At 35.9% G+C, this 17,500-nt stretch overlaps 1 protein-coding gene across 5 annotated transcripts in view; it reads right to left on the reverse strand.

The window, feature by feature from the left end:
• The window catches only part of LOC106872896 (protocadherin beta-3), a 97,743-nt gene that overhangs the window by 28,241 nt on the left and 52,002 nt on the right, over positions 1-17,500 (reverse strand). For all 5 annotated transcript variants that reach the window (XM_014920064.3, XM_089362777.1, XM_089362776.1 and 2 more), the window contains exon 2: positions 6,928-9,347. In XM_014920064.3, coding sequence (XP_014775550.2) covers positions 6,928-9,303 — 2,376 coding nt within the window. In that variant the 5' untranslated portion in view covers positions 9,304-9,347. The remainder of the gene's footprint in view (positions 1-6,927; positions 9,348-17,500) is intronic.

Consider the following 17,500-nt stretch of genomic DNA (forward strand, 5'->3'; position numbering starts at 1 on the left):
TATTATATAGATAGTGGTAAAAGTATATACAAAAAAAAAAAACTAATAAAAATCTAGTGAAAGAAATACAACGATTTGAAATTACCACTCTTCTGCCATAAAATGTGTGAGATTACATTGCAGAGAAGCATCAAGGGCACTAACTGTGGTTAGATGACTCATTAAAGATCTAACTTGCAGATATGTGCTTTTTAAAATGTTTATTTATTAAATAAAACTAATCTATAGCAGTAAGATATGTGATGCCAACAGATATTAAAGAATGCATGAATGAGTGCTACTGGCTGACTGCAAAGACTAACAATTGTAGCAGCAGCGGAAGAGAAAGAGAGAGAGAGACTTGAAATGATATTGGCAAGTGATCTATGAATATTGTGGTCTAATCAATCAATATTCTAACTATATTATGTAAGTATGATAGAGTCAATTGCTTAATTTGTTTTTTCTTGATAATTAGAGGTAATTCATCAATGGGTAATATTGACTTTGAGAAAGGAATAGGAGTTAGGATGTTGGAACTTTGCCATTGGATTCCAGCCCTGGTTCAGATTGTGAACTACATGTAGCAACAAAATACTCCACATGAAACTTTACCATGTATCCACCTGTCAGATATATTATTTAACTTTGAGAGGTTCTATGAAGGGATGCTGAAAAGTTCCTGGCTTTGAGTAAAAGAAAATACAGAAGGATCGATCAGTTGATTATGATTTCATTTAATGTATTCCCCTCTCAGGTTCACATACTTATTGCAGCAGTCCTTCAGTTTTTCTAAGCCCTGTAAAAGGATATGGATGGTTGGGCCCCCAACCAGGCCATTCACAATACCCTTAAAGCACTCCTTCATATAAGAGTGAATTATATTTTTTATGGTTAATACTCCAAGACCTGGGTCTCTGTGTCTAATTTTACCCACCTCCTGGTCTTCTGAGCAAAAAAATAAATAGTTGTAGCTGTGTGGTAAGAAGCTTGCTTCCCAACCACATGGCTCCAAGTTCAGTCCCACTGTGTGGCACCTTGGGCAAGTGTCTTCTACTACAGCCTCAGGCCCACCAGAGCCTTGAGAATGGATTTGGTAGACAGACATTGAAAGAAGCCTGTCATATGTATATATGTGTGTATACATATGTGTGTATACATATGTGTGTATACATATGTGTGTGTGTGTGTGTGTGTTTGTCCCCCACCATCGCTTGACCACCAATATTGGTGTGTCTATGTCCCCGTAACTTAGCAGTTCAGCAAAAGAGACCAAAAGAATAAGTACTAGGCTTACAAAGAATAGGCCCGAGGTGGAGTGGGGGTCGATTTCTTTGACTAAAACCCTTTAAGGTGGTGCTCCAGCATGACTGCAGTCAAATGACTGAAACAAGTAAAAGAATAAAAGAATGAAAGAATATACAGTTCAAGAGTAACAATTGCAAGCAAACTAATGGACAGAATTGGTTGCATCTTCTTTTTCTGTGTGTTCTTCCTGACTGCTCTACTGGGAATCCAGCAGAGATGACGTTTAATCTATTCCCCTAATAGTAGGAATACGGTGTGACAGGGTTAGAAACAGGCCCTGATTAAGACCCATCGAGATCCTAAGCACTTAAAAGATTTTGGTGCCCCCATAAAAGATTATGTAATTCAAAATATAAACAATAACTGACCATAAAATAAATATTTTATTTTTCAAAACGAAACAAAACAGTAAGAGGGAAAATAGTGTTTATTTTTGTATACTTCCACTTTATTTATATTTGAAAAGTTTCCTCCTACTTTTTTGAATTGCAAAGTCTTTGGTTAGATCCTCAAAATTAATCTTAGGTAACGCATCTACATCTATACTTAGTAGAGATAAAGGTATCCTGAATATTATTTTAGCAAGTTTAAAGTGGTTTCTTTTGTGCCGTAAACCATATACCATTTCTGTGGTGCCCCCTCCTTCCCTTGATGCCCTAAGTACATGCTTATTTTGCTTAATGGTTAATCCAGCACTGATTAAAAATATCGATTATAGACACCCCAACCACAAGATTATCCATTATTTTTCCAACAACAACCTCTGAGTTCCTTTCTGAATCCCATATGTCTAACACTTGTCAGTATGCTTACAAAATCAGAAAACAGCACAGCACCCATGACTTTCAGAAACGTTTCTTTCTCTTTTTTCCATGAATTACTGAAACATGGAATAGATTACTCACAACAGTTGTTAACTGTTGGAACAATACAGCCTTCAAGACTTCCATGCTTCCTGGAATTCGCCAACAGTTCACCTGTTGTTCCTGTTCCACATTTTTTCCTCTGTATTGTTTTCAGTCATGTTTGTTTCCTTGTTTGTCCGTGAACAAGATATCTCAAGAACCACTGGATGGATTTGAATGAAACTTTCAGGAATGTTTGGCCTCATGACTGGTACAAACTGATTAGATTTTGGAATCAATCTGGTACCGGACAAGGATTCTGGATTATTTTTTCCTGTTTTTTTACTTAATTTTTGATAGCAATTGGGTTCATTTTTAATATTCTTGTTTGTGAGAGCAGTCGACTTTATTTCAGATATTCTCATTTTAAAAACCATCTCTGGCTAATCACTGAGAGGAAGTTGGTGTTACCTTGGAAGAGGTTTGCGCTCTCTGAGTGCTCTTGTTATATCTTTTTTAAGACCCATTCACATTTCACTTTCATGTCTTTTTGTGTATTATTCCATGTACTGCACATGCACTTTTGGTTGCCTTTTCTGAAGAGATTTAATGCACCACCAACACTATACAATAAGAGTTCATCATCATCATCATCATCATCATCATCATCACCATTGTTGTTGTCGTTGTCATCATCAATAAGTCCATGTGGCATTTTGTAACATTAAAGTGCTCAGGTGTGGTTAAGAAGTTTGTTTCATGACTACATGGTCCCACTGCACAGCATTTTCGGTAAATATATTCTACCACAGACTCAGATCAACCAAAACCTTGGGAGCGAAATTTTGTGGACAGAAACTATGCAGAAATCCATTAGAAGGATTGAACTTGTTTTTGGATGATAGACTTAATTTTGTCTTCTGTAGCGCATTGCCCCATGAACTCATAAGAGACGAACTGTAAACAAGGACATTCACTGAAGACTAGTTATCAAGCTGAGACTTCTGGTTTGGTGACAAATGAGACCCAAACTTAAATGGCTGATTGTACTCTCTCTCATGTCGGAGATGATTGATACAGAATAAACAACACTTCAACAGACTCTCGTTTGTGATTATCTTTATGTATAGCTTTACAAAAGCTATACACCCATTTTAATATCACCTGGGCCTTGAAAGCTTTTAGCTGAGTCCACTCTGTGGGAAGCCTTTGAGCCAGGTCTCTGGTCAACATTCTGAGAATAACCCACTTGTACCGGTTACAGAGGCCTGTTACATGGTTTCTTGGTTACCGTTGCTGTGGGGTTGCGATATTGGATGTGTATAGTGTTGTTGAGTGGAGGCACAATGGCCCAGTAGTTAGAGCAGCGGACTCGCGGTCATAGGATTGCGGTTTCGATTCCCAGACCAGGCGTTGTGAGTGTTTATTGAGCGAAAACACCTAAAGCTCCACGAGGCTCCGGCAGGGGATGGTGGCGAACCCTGCTGTACTCTTTCACCACAACTTTCTCTCTCTCTTACTTCCTGTTTCTGTTGTGCCTGTAATTCAAAGGGTCAGCCTTGTCACACTGTGTCACGCTGAATATCCCCCGAGAACTACGTTAAGGGTACACGTGTCTGTGGAGTGCTCAGCCACTTGCACGTTAATTTCATGAGCAGGCTGTTCCGTTGGTCAGATCAACTGGAACCCTCGGCGTCGTAAGCGACGGAGTGCCAACAACAAGTGCTGTTGAAGACCATCATTATGTGGTCTAGCTGGTTGCATGTATAATAAATGAAGCAACTCATGAACTTTTGACTTTCAGCATATTTATTGCTGGACATGGTTTACTGTGTTGGCTGTTTACAAAAGAAAAATGCTGGTAATATAACTGCTGACTGGGAGGAGAGAACCTCCCTGTGTCTTGTAGAAGGTTAGCAGTGGTGTATCATGTGTGGATGTCCAAAGTCATCTCTTGCTCAAGGTGGTCTGTTCAAGTGCCTGATGTGATCTGATATTAGTAATTTGCCTTTTGCTCAAAGTGGTTTGTGCGAATACCTGATGCTGTCTGGCAGAGATAGGTGCCAAACAGTTTTTATAGGGTGAAAAGGGGGTTGAATTTTAGATCATTTGAGGAGCCATATCACACTACAGCTTCACACTGATTGGGCGATTTACAGATCAATCATGTGAAACTATGGTCGCTTACTTGGTAATCCTAACTGAATATCTTGCAGTTGGGGTTCAAATCCCTACAGGCCTTTATAAGGGTTGAGGGCACTGATCTTCCATTTCAAAGTCATTAAAAAATATCTAAGCCAATAAATTACATATTTCTGACTCCATAACCCTAAATCCCTTGAAAAATAAAATTTTTTTTAAATATATAAAATTTATATCTACTGACATAGGGCTAATGTACACAAGCTGACAAAAAAAAAAAAACTTTTATTTCAAACACATTCTATAAAATTCTCCACATACTCTTTTAAGTTTCAATTTGTTTCTGATTTACCTAAATATTAGAACTATTACCTAAATGTTAGAACCATCTGCACCTTTCCCATAAGTATTAATGTTGGAATTACACAGAGAAAACAAAATTTCAAGTTGATTAAATAGTCTTTTACCAGTTTCAAAATTGATGACAGAATTATCTTCCTTAAACGTTTTGATTTTTACTAAACATGAAAACATCTATAGCAGACAAATGTTTGTGAACAGCTAGTCTCTCCGTCAAGAAATATGGGTCTTCAGCATTCATTACTGTTTAGAAATTCCAAGTCAGAGAAGTTGAAAGAGTTGAAAAGGATTAAGAAACAAATGAAAATTTTAAAAAATAAAAAGAGAAAGAGAGAAAGCAAGATAAAATATCCTACAATGAGATTATAAGTTTTAATCTAATCAATCTTATATGATGCCTATATTTAAAGAGAGCTGGTGATGAGAATAAAATACAGAGAGTATCTAAGGGCTAATCTGTAGCAATTCATTGGATAATTCACTGATTGGAGCAGAGCTTAAAACAGACAGTAATAGTGTAGTGAACTTAGGTAGAACTTGAAGGTGATATCCCTAATGAGTCAGTCTGTTATTTCGTTGTAAACATTGTGTAATTAGTGTAGTTAATCTGATAGAAGAAGGGAGTAGCATCCTTAACGACTGGCAACGTTGTTTCAAAGATAATTGCTAGAAAATAAGATGCATTAGAGAGGAACAACAAATTATAAAAGCTTAAGTTGTGAACCCAGAAGGTGTGGGTAAAGTGTGGTAGCTAGAAGCAACAATAAGAATCTAGAGAGAACTTTTGGTTGAAAGCAATATGTCAGATTTATATAGCAAGGTGTATAAGATGTCTGCTAATGTTCTCTAATATGATTGTGTATTGTGAATTGCATAATAGTATGTTCACATGACTGAGTATGTCCTTGAGGAGAATGTCTTTAATAAAACTGACACACTTCTTCAGACTGGGAAAAGAAACAGTTATAAAAAATGTAACAATAAGAAAATGTTAGATAAGAAAGATAAGAGAAGATAGTTGATTAAAATCTAGCCAAGTGGAAATAACCGAGTGATGAAGGGAGAGGCAGCTATTGAGGTTAGTTTCAATGTTATTAGTAAGGCTTTCATGTGGGAAAGAAGTAAAGAAAGCTACAAGTCTATCAGAGATGGATGATGGGACATTTGAAAGTATTAAGCTATACAGGTATAATATTAATTCACCACTTTGTCAATCAGGTTGTGGCTATTCTTTAACCCCAGGTTGGATACAATCAAACAGATTTATGATCAGGGAGGTATGACAACCCTTCCTTTTTTTTAAGTATAGTGTACTGTGGACTACATTATTCAATGTAATGTATCAGTTTTTAAGGCAACAGAGTATGAGTCAAGAGAGATTCAAAAAGAGATTGGAATGGTAAAATTGGAAGAGTGGTAGATAAAATGCTTCACAATATGATATTTAATTTTGTTGTTTGCATTTCATAACTTAACTAAAGTTAACTTTATCTGTCATCCTTTATAAAATGACATGCCAGACAAGCAAGCAGGTAGTTTTCTACTTGTCACTAACATAAAGATATGCATTATATACATCAGTCATGTGATGCAAATGGATGCTGACAGTTCCATAAAGAAGTGCCGATTTCTCAAAGTAGATGGAACACGTGGAAGTGGAAGACCAAGGAAGGCAAGGGACGAAGTACTGAAGGACGGCCTCAAAATACTGAATCTTTCAGACAAGATAACAAAGGATCGAAATATCTGGTGCCACGCTGTAGTCAAGAAGACCCATTCCCCACAGCAGAAGTGATAAGGTTGCTCACCCTAGTGAAGAGGATTGGCCTGCAAGAGTCCTGAACCTTAGGAATGAGAACCCAGGTTCGAAATTTCACCAAGACACCTGATAAAGGCTGGAGGGTATATCAGCCAAAACGTTGTGCTAACAACAAAGAAGATGAGGATAAATATCTGTCAAATGTAAATAATGTAAATAATATAAATAATGTACATAATTCTTCATCTCTTAAATAAAGAACTGTATTGAGCCCTGTGTTCAATTAGTGCTTATTTTATTGTCTCCAGAAGGCTGAAAGGTAAAGTCGACCTGAGCAGTATTTGAAATTAATATTGTAATCAGATGCAACAATAGCAACTCAACAACAGTAAAATTTGTCAAAAACTAGAGTTGAATAAAAATATTTCCTCAACTGAGTTGTACCAAATTCTGTAATTACATACAACAAAATGGTAATACTTTAGTCTGAATTTATTACTGAAAAATGCTGATTGTACCATTATGAATACTTACCGGTGTTGGTATTGGTCCTCTTTGTCGTGAGGAAGGGGATTTACACTCCCTCCAAGTTTGGGATGGAACTCCATGAAAAAACTCAGTTCTTGGGTCAATAAAAGAATCATTTGTATTATGCATTCTAGGTAAATTTCTTACCATAGTAGCAGGATGATAATTGTCTGAAATTAGTTGACTCATTTCTCTTTGAGAATGGTTTGAGGATGTGTTCCTTTCAGCAGAGAGTCTGTTTTTAGATTTACAGTACTTTATAATACATACAGTAACTGATATCACAATAGCCACAGATACAATCACAACCCCTGCAACAATGATTATCACCCAGTTCATATCTATCCAGTCTTTGTCCGAAGACTTTGCAGTTGCCTGGATCTTTGGGGCATCATTACTAACAGTCAGCCTTAAGGTAGCTGAAGCAGTTGCTGATAGAACTGGAATACCACTGTCTTCAACTATAACTACAAGTTCATATTCCCCAGCATCATTCTGATAAACCATGCGAGCAAAAGACAACACACCTGTACGAGAGTTGAGTGCAAATAATTTCTTGTCATTGCCTTGGTATATTCCATATTTCAGAAAAGCATTTCTCGGCGTGTCTTTGTCAGAGGCTTTGAAAACTGTAATCTCGTTGTTACTTTGTGGTAGATAATGTACATTAAGGGTGACTGATTCAACATCAGGAGAAGTGAAATAAGGGGCATTATCATTCACATCCATGATTTCAACAGTAACATTTGCAGTGTTATTCAATGATAATGTTCCATTGTCTTTCACTAAAACTTGGAACTGATAAGAGTCTTTGATTTCTCTGTCTAACGATCTAGTTGTTGAAATAAAACCACCATTGGAAATTTTGAAAGGAAACAAATGCTGATGATTGTTCAAAATTAAATAAGATAATTTTCCTCCCTCTCCTTCATCAGGATCTGTAGCTTCCATATAGCCAACAGGGAAATTTGGGCTTTCATTTTCCTTAATCAGAAATCTGAATGAATCCTTTACAAACTTAGGCTGTACATCATTAACATCTGTCACTTTGACTGAGAATTTTTTGATACTTCGTAATGCTGGTGAACCATTATCTTCACATGTCATTGTTACACTAAAATCACTTTTTGTTTCTCTGTCAACTGCTTCTTTCACAGTTATTTTATATTCTTTGCTTCCCAAGGTTTGAAGCTGGAATTTAGGATGATTCAGTTGACACTCTACTTCTCCATTTTCTCCAGTGTCATCATCTGTCACTTTTACAAAAGCTATAAAATTGCCAACTTTGATGTCTTCTGAAATGACAGTTGTCTCCTCTGTTATTCTTGAAACAAAACTGATCTCAATGACTGGTGGGTTGTTATGTTGACTGACGATGTTGATACGAACTAAGGTAATGGAACTAAGAAACGGTTTTCCCCCGTCTCTAGCTTCAACAAACAATTTATAATTTTGATTTTCTCCTAATGAAAATTTACCTTTATGATATATTTCACCAGTTATTTCATTTAACCTAAAATTATGTTTAGCTGCTTCAGATGTTTTTGATCCAAATTTGTATGAAACTTTACTATTATTGCCATAATCCAAATCATGAGCAGACAGGACAAACACTGGTTTATCTATTCGATGGCTACTATTTATGAAAACATTGTAAATATTCTGAGAGAAAATGGGAGGATTATCATTTGCATCAATCACAGAGATCTGAACATCCATTTTCCCCTTTCTGGGTGGAACACCATTATCTGTTGCAATGATCTGTAATTTATATGTTTCTTGTACTTCCCTGTCCAACATTTCTCTTAAGACAATCTCTAGATTATCTGTACCATCAACTCTTTTAGAAGTCACTAAGTCAAATGTTCCTTTGTAGTCATTAACTATTTGATATGAAATCTGTGAGTTTGCTTCTCCAACATCTTTGTCTATTGCATTTAGCAGAAATTTTTTTGTTCCTTCACCATCTGTTTCTAAAAACCGAAGATAAATTTCTGCTTTGGGAAACACAGGTGAGTGATCATTGACATCTTGTATCACAATTTTTATCTTTAAAAAGTTTTCATTTTTCTTATTTTCTCTGAAAATAACCCGTAACATTTTGAAACACTGAGTATCATAAGCACACAGAGATTCAGCATCTAATTTCCGTGTAGTGTACAGCTTGCCAGTTTTTGTGACATTAAACAAATCGACAATACCAATTAGGTTAAAAGATACTAAACTAGTGTCTGCAGTTTGTTTATCATAATTTAGATTCAGATTAGCTGCTATGTCTCCCACAAGTGTTCCTGCATCTTGCTCTTCAGCTACATAGAAAGTGAGATTGCTACATAAGCAACTGCAGAGCAACAGCATGAGAATACATGCTGATAGCAACATATCTCGATTCAACCGACCAAACACCAACAATCAGGGAAATATGTCTGAAATTAAAGAAGAATAGATTTTAGCAATTCATTAAAATTTTGCTTAAATAATATGTATGTAGTTACAATATCTAGCAAATTAATGGCAATCTGGTAGAAAGCAGGTAATTTCTTTATGATAACTTTGAAAACAAGAAGTGTTATGTGAATTTGTATGTGCATATATGTGTAGCAACAGCAGAAATGTATCTGAATGTAAGTGTTCAAAGAAAAAGTGTGGGTGTCTGTGTAGGAGAATGTATGTATGTATTTAGTTAACTAGTTCTATAACATCAGTATGTACTTGCATCATATCTTATGATAAAATAAATATCTGTGCTTATTATTATTCAAATGGTTACACCAACACATTTGGTTTATTTATACACATAGATAAGATTAATATTCAGTTTAAATAACTGATTCATAGAACAATAACAAAAATAACATTTTATTATAAAACAGTAAACATAATCGACATAGAACACTCTTTCATAAGTTTCTCTTTCATAAGCTAAAAGTTGAAGGTTAGCAGAAGTTTAGATGCTATTATTTTAACATATTTCACTCAGTATTTTCTGGATATTTAAACAGTTTTCTGTAGTGAGGTTCTGATTCAGGATTTCCAGGGATTTTGAGGTATATGGGACCATCTCTTAGCCATTATTGTTCCTAGGTCTACTCTCACCTGTAATAGTAGCACCTGTCAGGGTCCCAGCTATGTGTTAATTAGCATATCAAGAAATTACTTTTGAAGAATATTGCTCACAGACACCCCAACGGACACAGTGCAAATAAGGCCCTTCACCTTTTTAGTTGTTCATCTAAGAGAAGATAGCCCCATACAAGTCCTGCATCCTGGCAACTGTTGGGCTCACAACACTTCTTGCACCAGACCAATACAAGTTTGAAAGACGAACGAGCAGGACTGGCCCCGCACAAACCATGCCCACCATAACAATAAACCATTGCTGCTTTGTGAGGTAATATATCGAGCATTTAAAAAGGGCTAATGGAGTATACCCTAAAAGAGAATCAAGAGGGAGGGACCTGTTAGGACAATCCATACAGTTATACTTAACTAATGTCTGGCACCACCTACAGTTCCATGAATGCTGCAAATGCATTGACTTGTTTTTCCTTCATGGATTATCCATGAGGGTAGACGTGGTAAGCATACTTGAGGGTTAGGCTCTTGTGTCTGGAAACAGCCCAGGCACAGCAGAAGCAGTTAAATTACTGTCTCTACAATACTGTCAATCATGGCAAAAAAAAAGCCAACAAAAACCTCTTCACACAATTGTATTACTGGTAAATCCTGTATATTCTAAAGATGGATAAAGATCTAGATTGATTTGGATCAGTACTTCCCAACCTATGAATCATGATATAATTCTGAATGAATCATACAGACATAACAGGGACATGATGATGATGATGATGTATAACATAAAGTATTCAATGCTATTTATATCAATATAAAACTCAAGCGGGTAAGAATTTAGCAATTTACCTAATGAGTTGAAGAATGTGACTCCACATTGTGAAATACTATATTTTAATTCATAATTAGTGAAGAGAACAAAAGCTCTGAAGTTGACTTAGAGTAATTACATAAACTAAATGTTTTTTTTTGTAGGGGGGGTGCATTTGTTTTCACAATTAAGGTTCATTTGATAAAACAATTAATAAAGTGCTGCTAGCCTATATTAAGCTTCTGTGAGTTAGTGGTGATGATTAATAAGAGAAATATCCATTTCTGTATATACATCTTGTTAAATATACACACACACACATACCTACCACACACACATGCACATATATATATCAAGCCAAGTGAAATCATTGTCGTGGCCAATGCCAGTGTCACATAACTGGCACTTGTGCCAGTAGCATGTAAAAATCACCCTTCAAACGTTGGACTTCATGGAGACAGTGACAAGTGACCGTGACCTTTGGTGATATACCATGCTTGAGAAGACTGGTCAAGCTAAGTGAGAAGGTAGCTTTGGCCAAAGCCAATGTTACGTAACAGGCACTCAGTTCTGCTTCGAGTTCCAATATTTCAAAAAACAACTATTTCATGTTCATCTCAAAGGCAGTGTAGCATTGCCAAAGAAATGAGAAAAGCTGATGGTAAAATGCAAGGGTTTAAAACTAGTGAGGTCACTTCACATGGGGTGAAATAAGAGTGAAGGTGAGTGGGGGAAGTTGTTGCAGGATATGCTATAGAAAATGGCCCTCTCTTTTACTTGTTTCAGTCATTTGACTGCGGCCATGCTGGAGCACCGCCTTTTAGTCGAATAAATCGACCCCAGGACTTATTCTTTGTAAGCCTGGTACTTATTCTATCTGTCTCTTTGGGCAAACCACTAAGTTACAAGGACGTAAACACACCGGCATCGGTTGTCAAGCGATGTTGGGGACACACACACACACACACACACACACACACACACACACACACACACACACACACACACACATATATACGACGGGCTTCTTTTCAGTTTCCGTCTACCAAATCCACTCTCAAGGCTTTGGTCGGCCCGAGGCTATAGTAGAAGACACTTGCCCAAGCTGCCACGCAGTGGGACTGAACCCAGAACCATATGGAGCTAGTGAGGTTAAGATGATTCCAGAGCTCAGTGTCCACTGAGCTTCCATTTCAAGACAATATTAAACATGGTGGCTGGAATGGAACCACTTATTGCTGTCAGTGTGAAGGCTGTGCATTGCTGTAGCTTATTGTGACACCATGCAAGTCATTACCAAAATAATACAGGTTGCTTAATCATGTTTTATACATCTTTGCTCACTCATGAAAAGCAAGAAGTTTTCGATATAGTTTTCGATAGACAAATGAGAAAGGGCAAAGCAGAAGTGTAAACAAAGAAATGTTTATTCCCAGAATTCTAAATAGTGCTTATCATTGGAAAGCTTAACTTCTAAGGGGAGGTAACTCTCTAGAAGGTACGTAACTCAGCAATTCAATAAAGGGCGAATAATTAAATGTGAATCTGACAAAGTATTGAAATCAATTTATTGGACTAATTACCCACCTCGCTCCTTAAAGGCGGTGACAATAGGCGATTTCTGCCTGGTGATTCAAAGAGATAGAGGAAAAATAGAAACCTAAGACTGGACTGGACTGGACTATATGTATGTATGTATGTATGTATTATGTATGTATGTGTTTGTATGCATGTGCATATATATATATATATATATATATATATATATATGCACACATACATAAATACACCGTGTGTGTTTGTGTGTGTGTGTGTGTGTGTGTTACATAGCCAAATAGTATATCCTTGGTTGCAACCAATCAGAAAGTTATCATTGGTTTCATGTCTACTATAGGCAACTCATCAGAACTGCTGGCTGGCCTGGTGAGACTAATGATATATTTGTAGACTTATATGCATTTATTCATATAGTCCTACCCATGCATGCATGGAAGACAGATGTTAAATGATGATAATGAGGAGGAGGAGGATGTCCTAATGTTTTATATAATATAGATACTCTGAAACTCAATATAGATATACCAACAATTTTGATATTATGAACCATGTTGCAAAGTGTAAATAAGTGTCCATTTAAGTTCAGAATATCCAATGTATATTGTGTCATATATAATTAATTAATTTTCCATATGAACACTCAGTTATGCAAATAAGACTGGCCTTTTTGAGCTGAGTTCTAGTTTGTGATTAATATAAATAGCAATAACCTGTCAGGCATTCTGCAATTGATGAACATCCAAATAGAGATGAAATGAGTGAGGGTTATTCTACTATTTTTCTGCCCCATCAAGAATTATAAGCAAGTATTGACATACCAGAACAAAACATGTAAATACAAATGTAGTCATATCTTCAGGAAACTTCAGATAATGCAGTACTTGGATTATGTTATGCTAATTATTTAAATAATTTATATAATTTCTATGTCTAAATAAATCTTAGCCACTTACATTTTACCTAATGTTATAGATAGATAGATAGATAGATAGACAGATAGATAGATAGAGAGAGAGAGGGGGGAGAGATAGACAGCTATAGATATATAAACATACATACTTACATATATATATATAAACACACACACATGTATACCTATATATATGTGTGTGTGTTTGTAACAGAGTTATTCATGAAAGATTATCAATCCAGGCAAAATACTTTATAAGTAGTCTCTATTAGTACACCAGACTAACAATATTGCTGAGATTAGTAAAGAACTCAGCATGTTCTTGTAGCAGGGTCTGATGTTATACTTCCACCGTTCTATATTGTAAATCAATGGTTGAGTCCTAGTTATACTGGTTTTCACACAGAGTGATATCCAACACAAAGAATGAATAATGGTTGTTACATATTTTTCTTCATTGTTGTAAATTTGACTTACAGCTGTTTCCAGTAGTTATTACAAGTAAACTTATCAATAACAAATCTATAACTCCTGGAAACAGTTGCAAGTAAACCAATCAATAGGTGAGTAGACACTTATTGATCAATAGCGAACCTATAATGATTACTGGAAACGGCTGTAAGTCAAATTTACTACAATAAAAGAGAATATTTAACGACCATTATTTATGCCTTGTCTTTATGTGTGTGTGTGTGTGTGTGTGTGTGTGTGTGTGTGTGCGTGTGTGTATGTATGTGAGTATGTATGTATATCTTTTATCTTTAACTTGTTTCAGTCATCAGACTCCACCCATGCTGGGGCACCATCTTGAATTTTTAGTCAAATGAATCAACCCCTGTGCTTCTTTTTTTAAATCTGTTACTTATTCTATAAGTCTCTCTCTCTCTCTCTCTCTATATATATATATATATATATATATATTAGAGAAAGAGAGAGAAAGAGACAGAGATGATATATATGTATATATATATATATATATATATATATATATATATATATATATATATATATCGATGAGTTCATGAACCTTGGTTCTTTTCCCTAAAACTATATATTTATATATATTTTACTCTGTAAAGCTCAATTTAATTTTAATTTTTTATAAATTGATTTTAATTGAGTTTTTACCTGTAATTTTGGATTTTGTCCCTAATATTATTATGTATATATATATATATATATATATATATATATATATTGTGCATATGTATATGTATATATATCAAATTAAATACTCAACCAAAAGAGCTACTAACTAATAGCTTCATGCTATTATGATACTTGAACAGGTATATTTATAAAATACACCATGTATCTTAAAGCAATCTATCAGACTCTGTTTATGTGTTTTATATAAATATAAATATGTGTGTGTGTGTGTGTGTGTGTGTGTGTGTGTGTGTGTGTGTGTGTGTGTGTATCTGTGTGTGTGTGTGTTATAATAGCTGTATCAGACTTATACTCAGCTATCAGTACATCCTCCCCACTCACTAGCTATGCTAATTTCACTAAGATATCAAAGGCAACAAAAAAAACTCACTAAAGATATAAACAACCTACAGAAAGATATATAAACACCACAAACAGGTGAGCAGAAGAAAACAACATGAAATGTAATGCAAAAGCCTTTCGGCCACTTCACTTCCAGACTTGCACCACAGTATAACCTAGATTTATATAAATCATGCACTAGGTAGGTATTGTTATGAGTAATGAAATATCATTCTACACACATATAAAGAATAGTAAAAGCTAGCAGGACACAGATGGGGGTTGGTAGTAAGAATGTTTAAACTGAGAGCCTGGGTGGTAATACTTGTTCTGTGAAGAATTTTTTTTTTTTTTTCTAGATATCTATAATTACTCTTCTCAGTCTTAATGACTTCATAGGATTCGTCGATAGTTTTTTTTTTTTTTTTTTTTTTTTTGTTTTTTGTAATCCATGTTTTCTCTACTTTAGATTGAATCCATGCACAAATAAGCTATTGAGGTTGGCAGGTTTGGGACTATACACCCTGGAATGTGAGAATGAAGAACAAAACAATATGGTGACGTTAGCAACAGAGAAATCATAAAGGAACTAGCATTAAGCTTTGGCATTCAGAGTTATAAAGACCCCTAAACAATTCTGTCTTCTCTCTATTGATTTCTGTTTTCTTATAAAATCTCCAAAAGTTGTGCCTTCTCCCAATTAAATAAAAACAAGGTATTGTAGGAATGTGGGTTTCAATTGGCAATAGGTCTTCGATGTTTAATCCAAAATATAAGTGATATACACAGGACCATTTTACCAGAATTATTGGCCCCTAGGCAAAGAAATGCAGAGAGGCCCTCTTCATACATAGGAGTAAAGGAGTAAAGACACCCTTCGGTCATGAATGACTATGAGATTGCACCTAGAAGCTTACCCTCCCAGGCATAAGTCCAGCAAGATTGTTGGTGGAAGACCAGCAGTCGCTCATGCATACCAGCCACCCCCACCACCACCACCACCACCACCACCACCACATGCCACTGATGTTATCCAAAGGAAAGGCAAAGGCTGACATAGATTGGCACCAGTGACGTCGCAACTCATTTCCACAGCTGAGTGAGCCGGAGCAACATTAAATAAATCTTCAAGAACACCACACACAGACCGATCTGGGAATTGAACTCACAACCTCACGATCATAAGCTTGACACTCTGACCACTGAGCCATATGCCTTCAAACAGCATAAATAATTAGCATTGGGCCCCATAGGACCATGGAACCCCTGGAAAACTGTTCAGTGTGCCCATGTCTTAAGATGGCACTGGATTTCATAAAGGGAATGAAAGGGAAAAGGATATAGCTAGGTGTCTAGTAGTACTAAAAACATAAGGGATTAATCCTAAAAGATTAAAATTAATAATTATTAAAAATAATGATGAGATGATTAGTGAAAATCCTCCTAAATTATTTCTAAAAGATCGAATAATTTGAATATTAATAATTTGTTTTGGAATTATAAAAGAAGAATTGAAAAATGAAGGATGTAGATGTCAATAATTTCATAGATCACTTGGAAATCTTATAGAACACAATCCCTTATGAAATCACATTGCAACAGAAGACAGCATGGTGAAGTTATGTGCAGTTTTCATGAAAGCAGATTTGGCAATTACAAGTTCCAGGTAAGTAAGGAGAAGCCCTTCCATGCACTGTTGGGAGAATTGGTTTCAATAGTCCTGGAGTTCACTGAAGCAGACCAAGGAGGTGAGGTTCATCCAGTCCCTATACTTGAAGGAGTGTATGTTTTTTGTATGTATCTTCCCTTAAAGCAATTGATTTCCATGCCCATAAAGTGTCTCACAATACCATCAGATGTTGTGAGGGTTGCTCTATACACCACAGTATTTGAGAGGATGTATGTTCCCAATGGGCAGCTGGTAGAATTTCAGTAGTTACCAGTGAGAGTATAGGGTGAAGACTATGAGGGTATTTCTTTAGTAGCATGCAATGCTGGAAGCAATATTATTTGAGTATGAATAGTTTGCCTTGATGCTCTGAAAGTTAAATAGTTTATGAGAGGCATGGCTCCTTGGGAAATGCTTTTTAATTAGCATCAGGAAGCTCATAAATTGCATTACTGGAAACATCTAAATCACATGTAGGATTAAACCAGATTTTGTTTCTCTTTCCAATTCTCTTTGGATTTCAAAATAGGAGTGGGGATTCCTTTATATACACTAACTTATAAGTAAAGCCACTCCTCACAAGTGCCTCATATATGGGGTGTGGTCCTTGTGCACAGGCAGGGTAGAAGACAAGTAATAACTTACTAAGTTTTCAGTTATTCTATGGTATGTTAGTCAAGGGAGAATTTGTACATGGGTGTATTTATTGATATGCATGCAAAGGTGCACCGATGAACATGTGTGTAATGCATATGTATGTGCACCTATATATGATGTATGTGGATGCTTAGGCTTAGCAAAGTATGCATGAGTGGGAGTATGCAGCAGTATGTGGAATGGTTAATGCAAGTGAGTGATAAGATGAAAGGTTGGATGGTACACTACTTGTCACTCACAACAGACTACAGACATTCTTACAAACCTGCTTTATTTGTCTACCAGAGAGCTGTTTATTTGAAGCTGATATTATATGCCTGTCAAAGAACTGACCACTAATGCTTCCTCTGATTTGTAGCTGTGGCTGTTCCTACCATAGTTGATATTCTTGCTAATATTATTGTCATAGTTG

Source organism: Octopus bimaculoides, chromosome 14 (genome assembly GCF_046866305.1).
Source record: "Octopus bimaculoides isolate indiv1 chromosome 14, ASM4686630v1, whole genome shotgun sequence".
NCBI classification, from domain to species: Eukaryota; Metazoa; Mollusca; class Cephalopoda; order Octopoda; family Octopodidae; genus Octopus; species Octopus bimaculoides.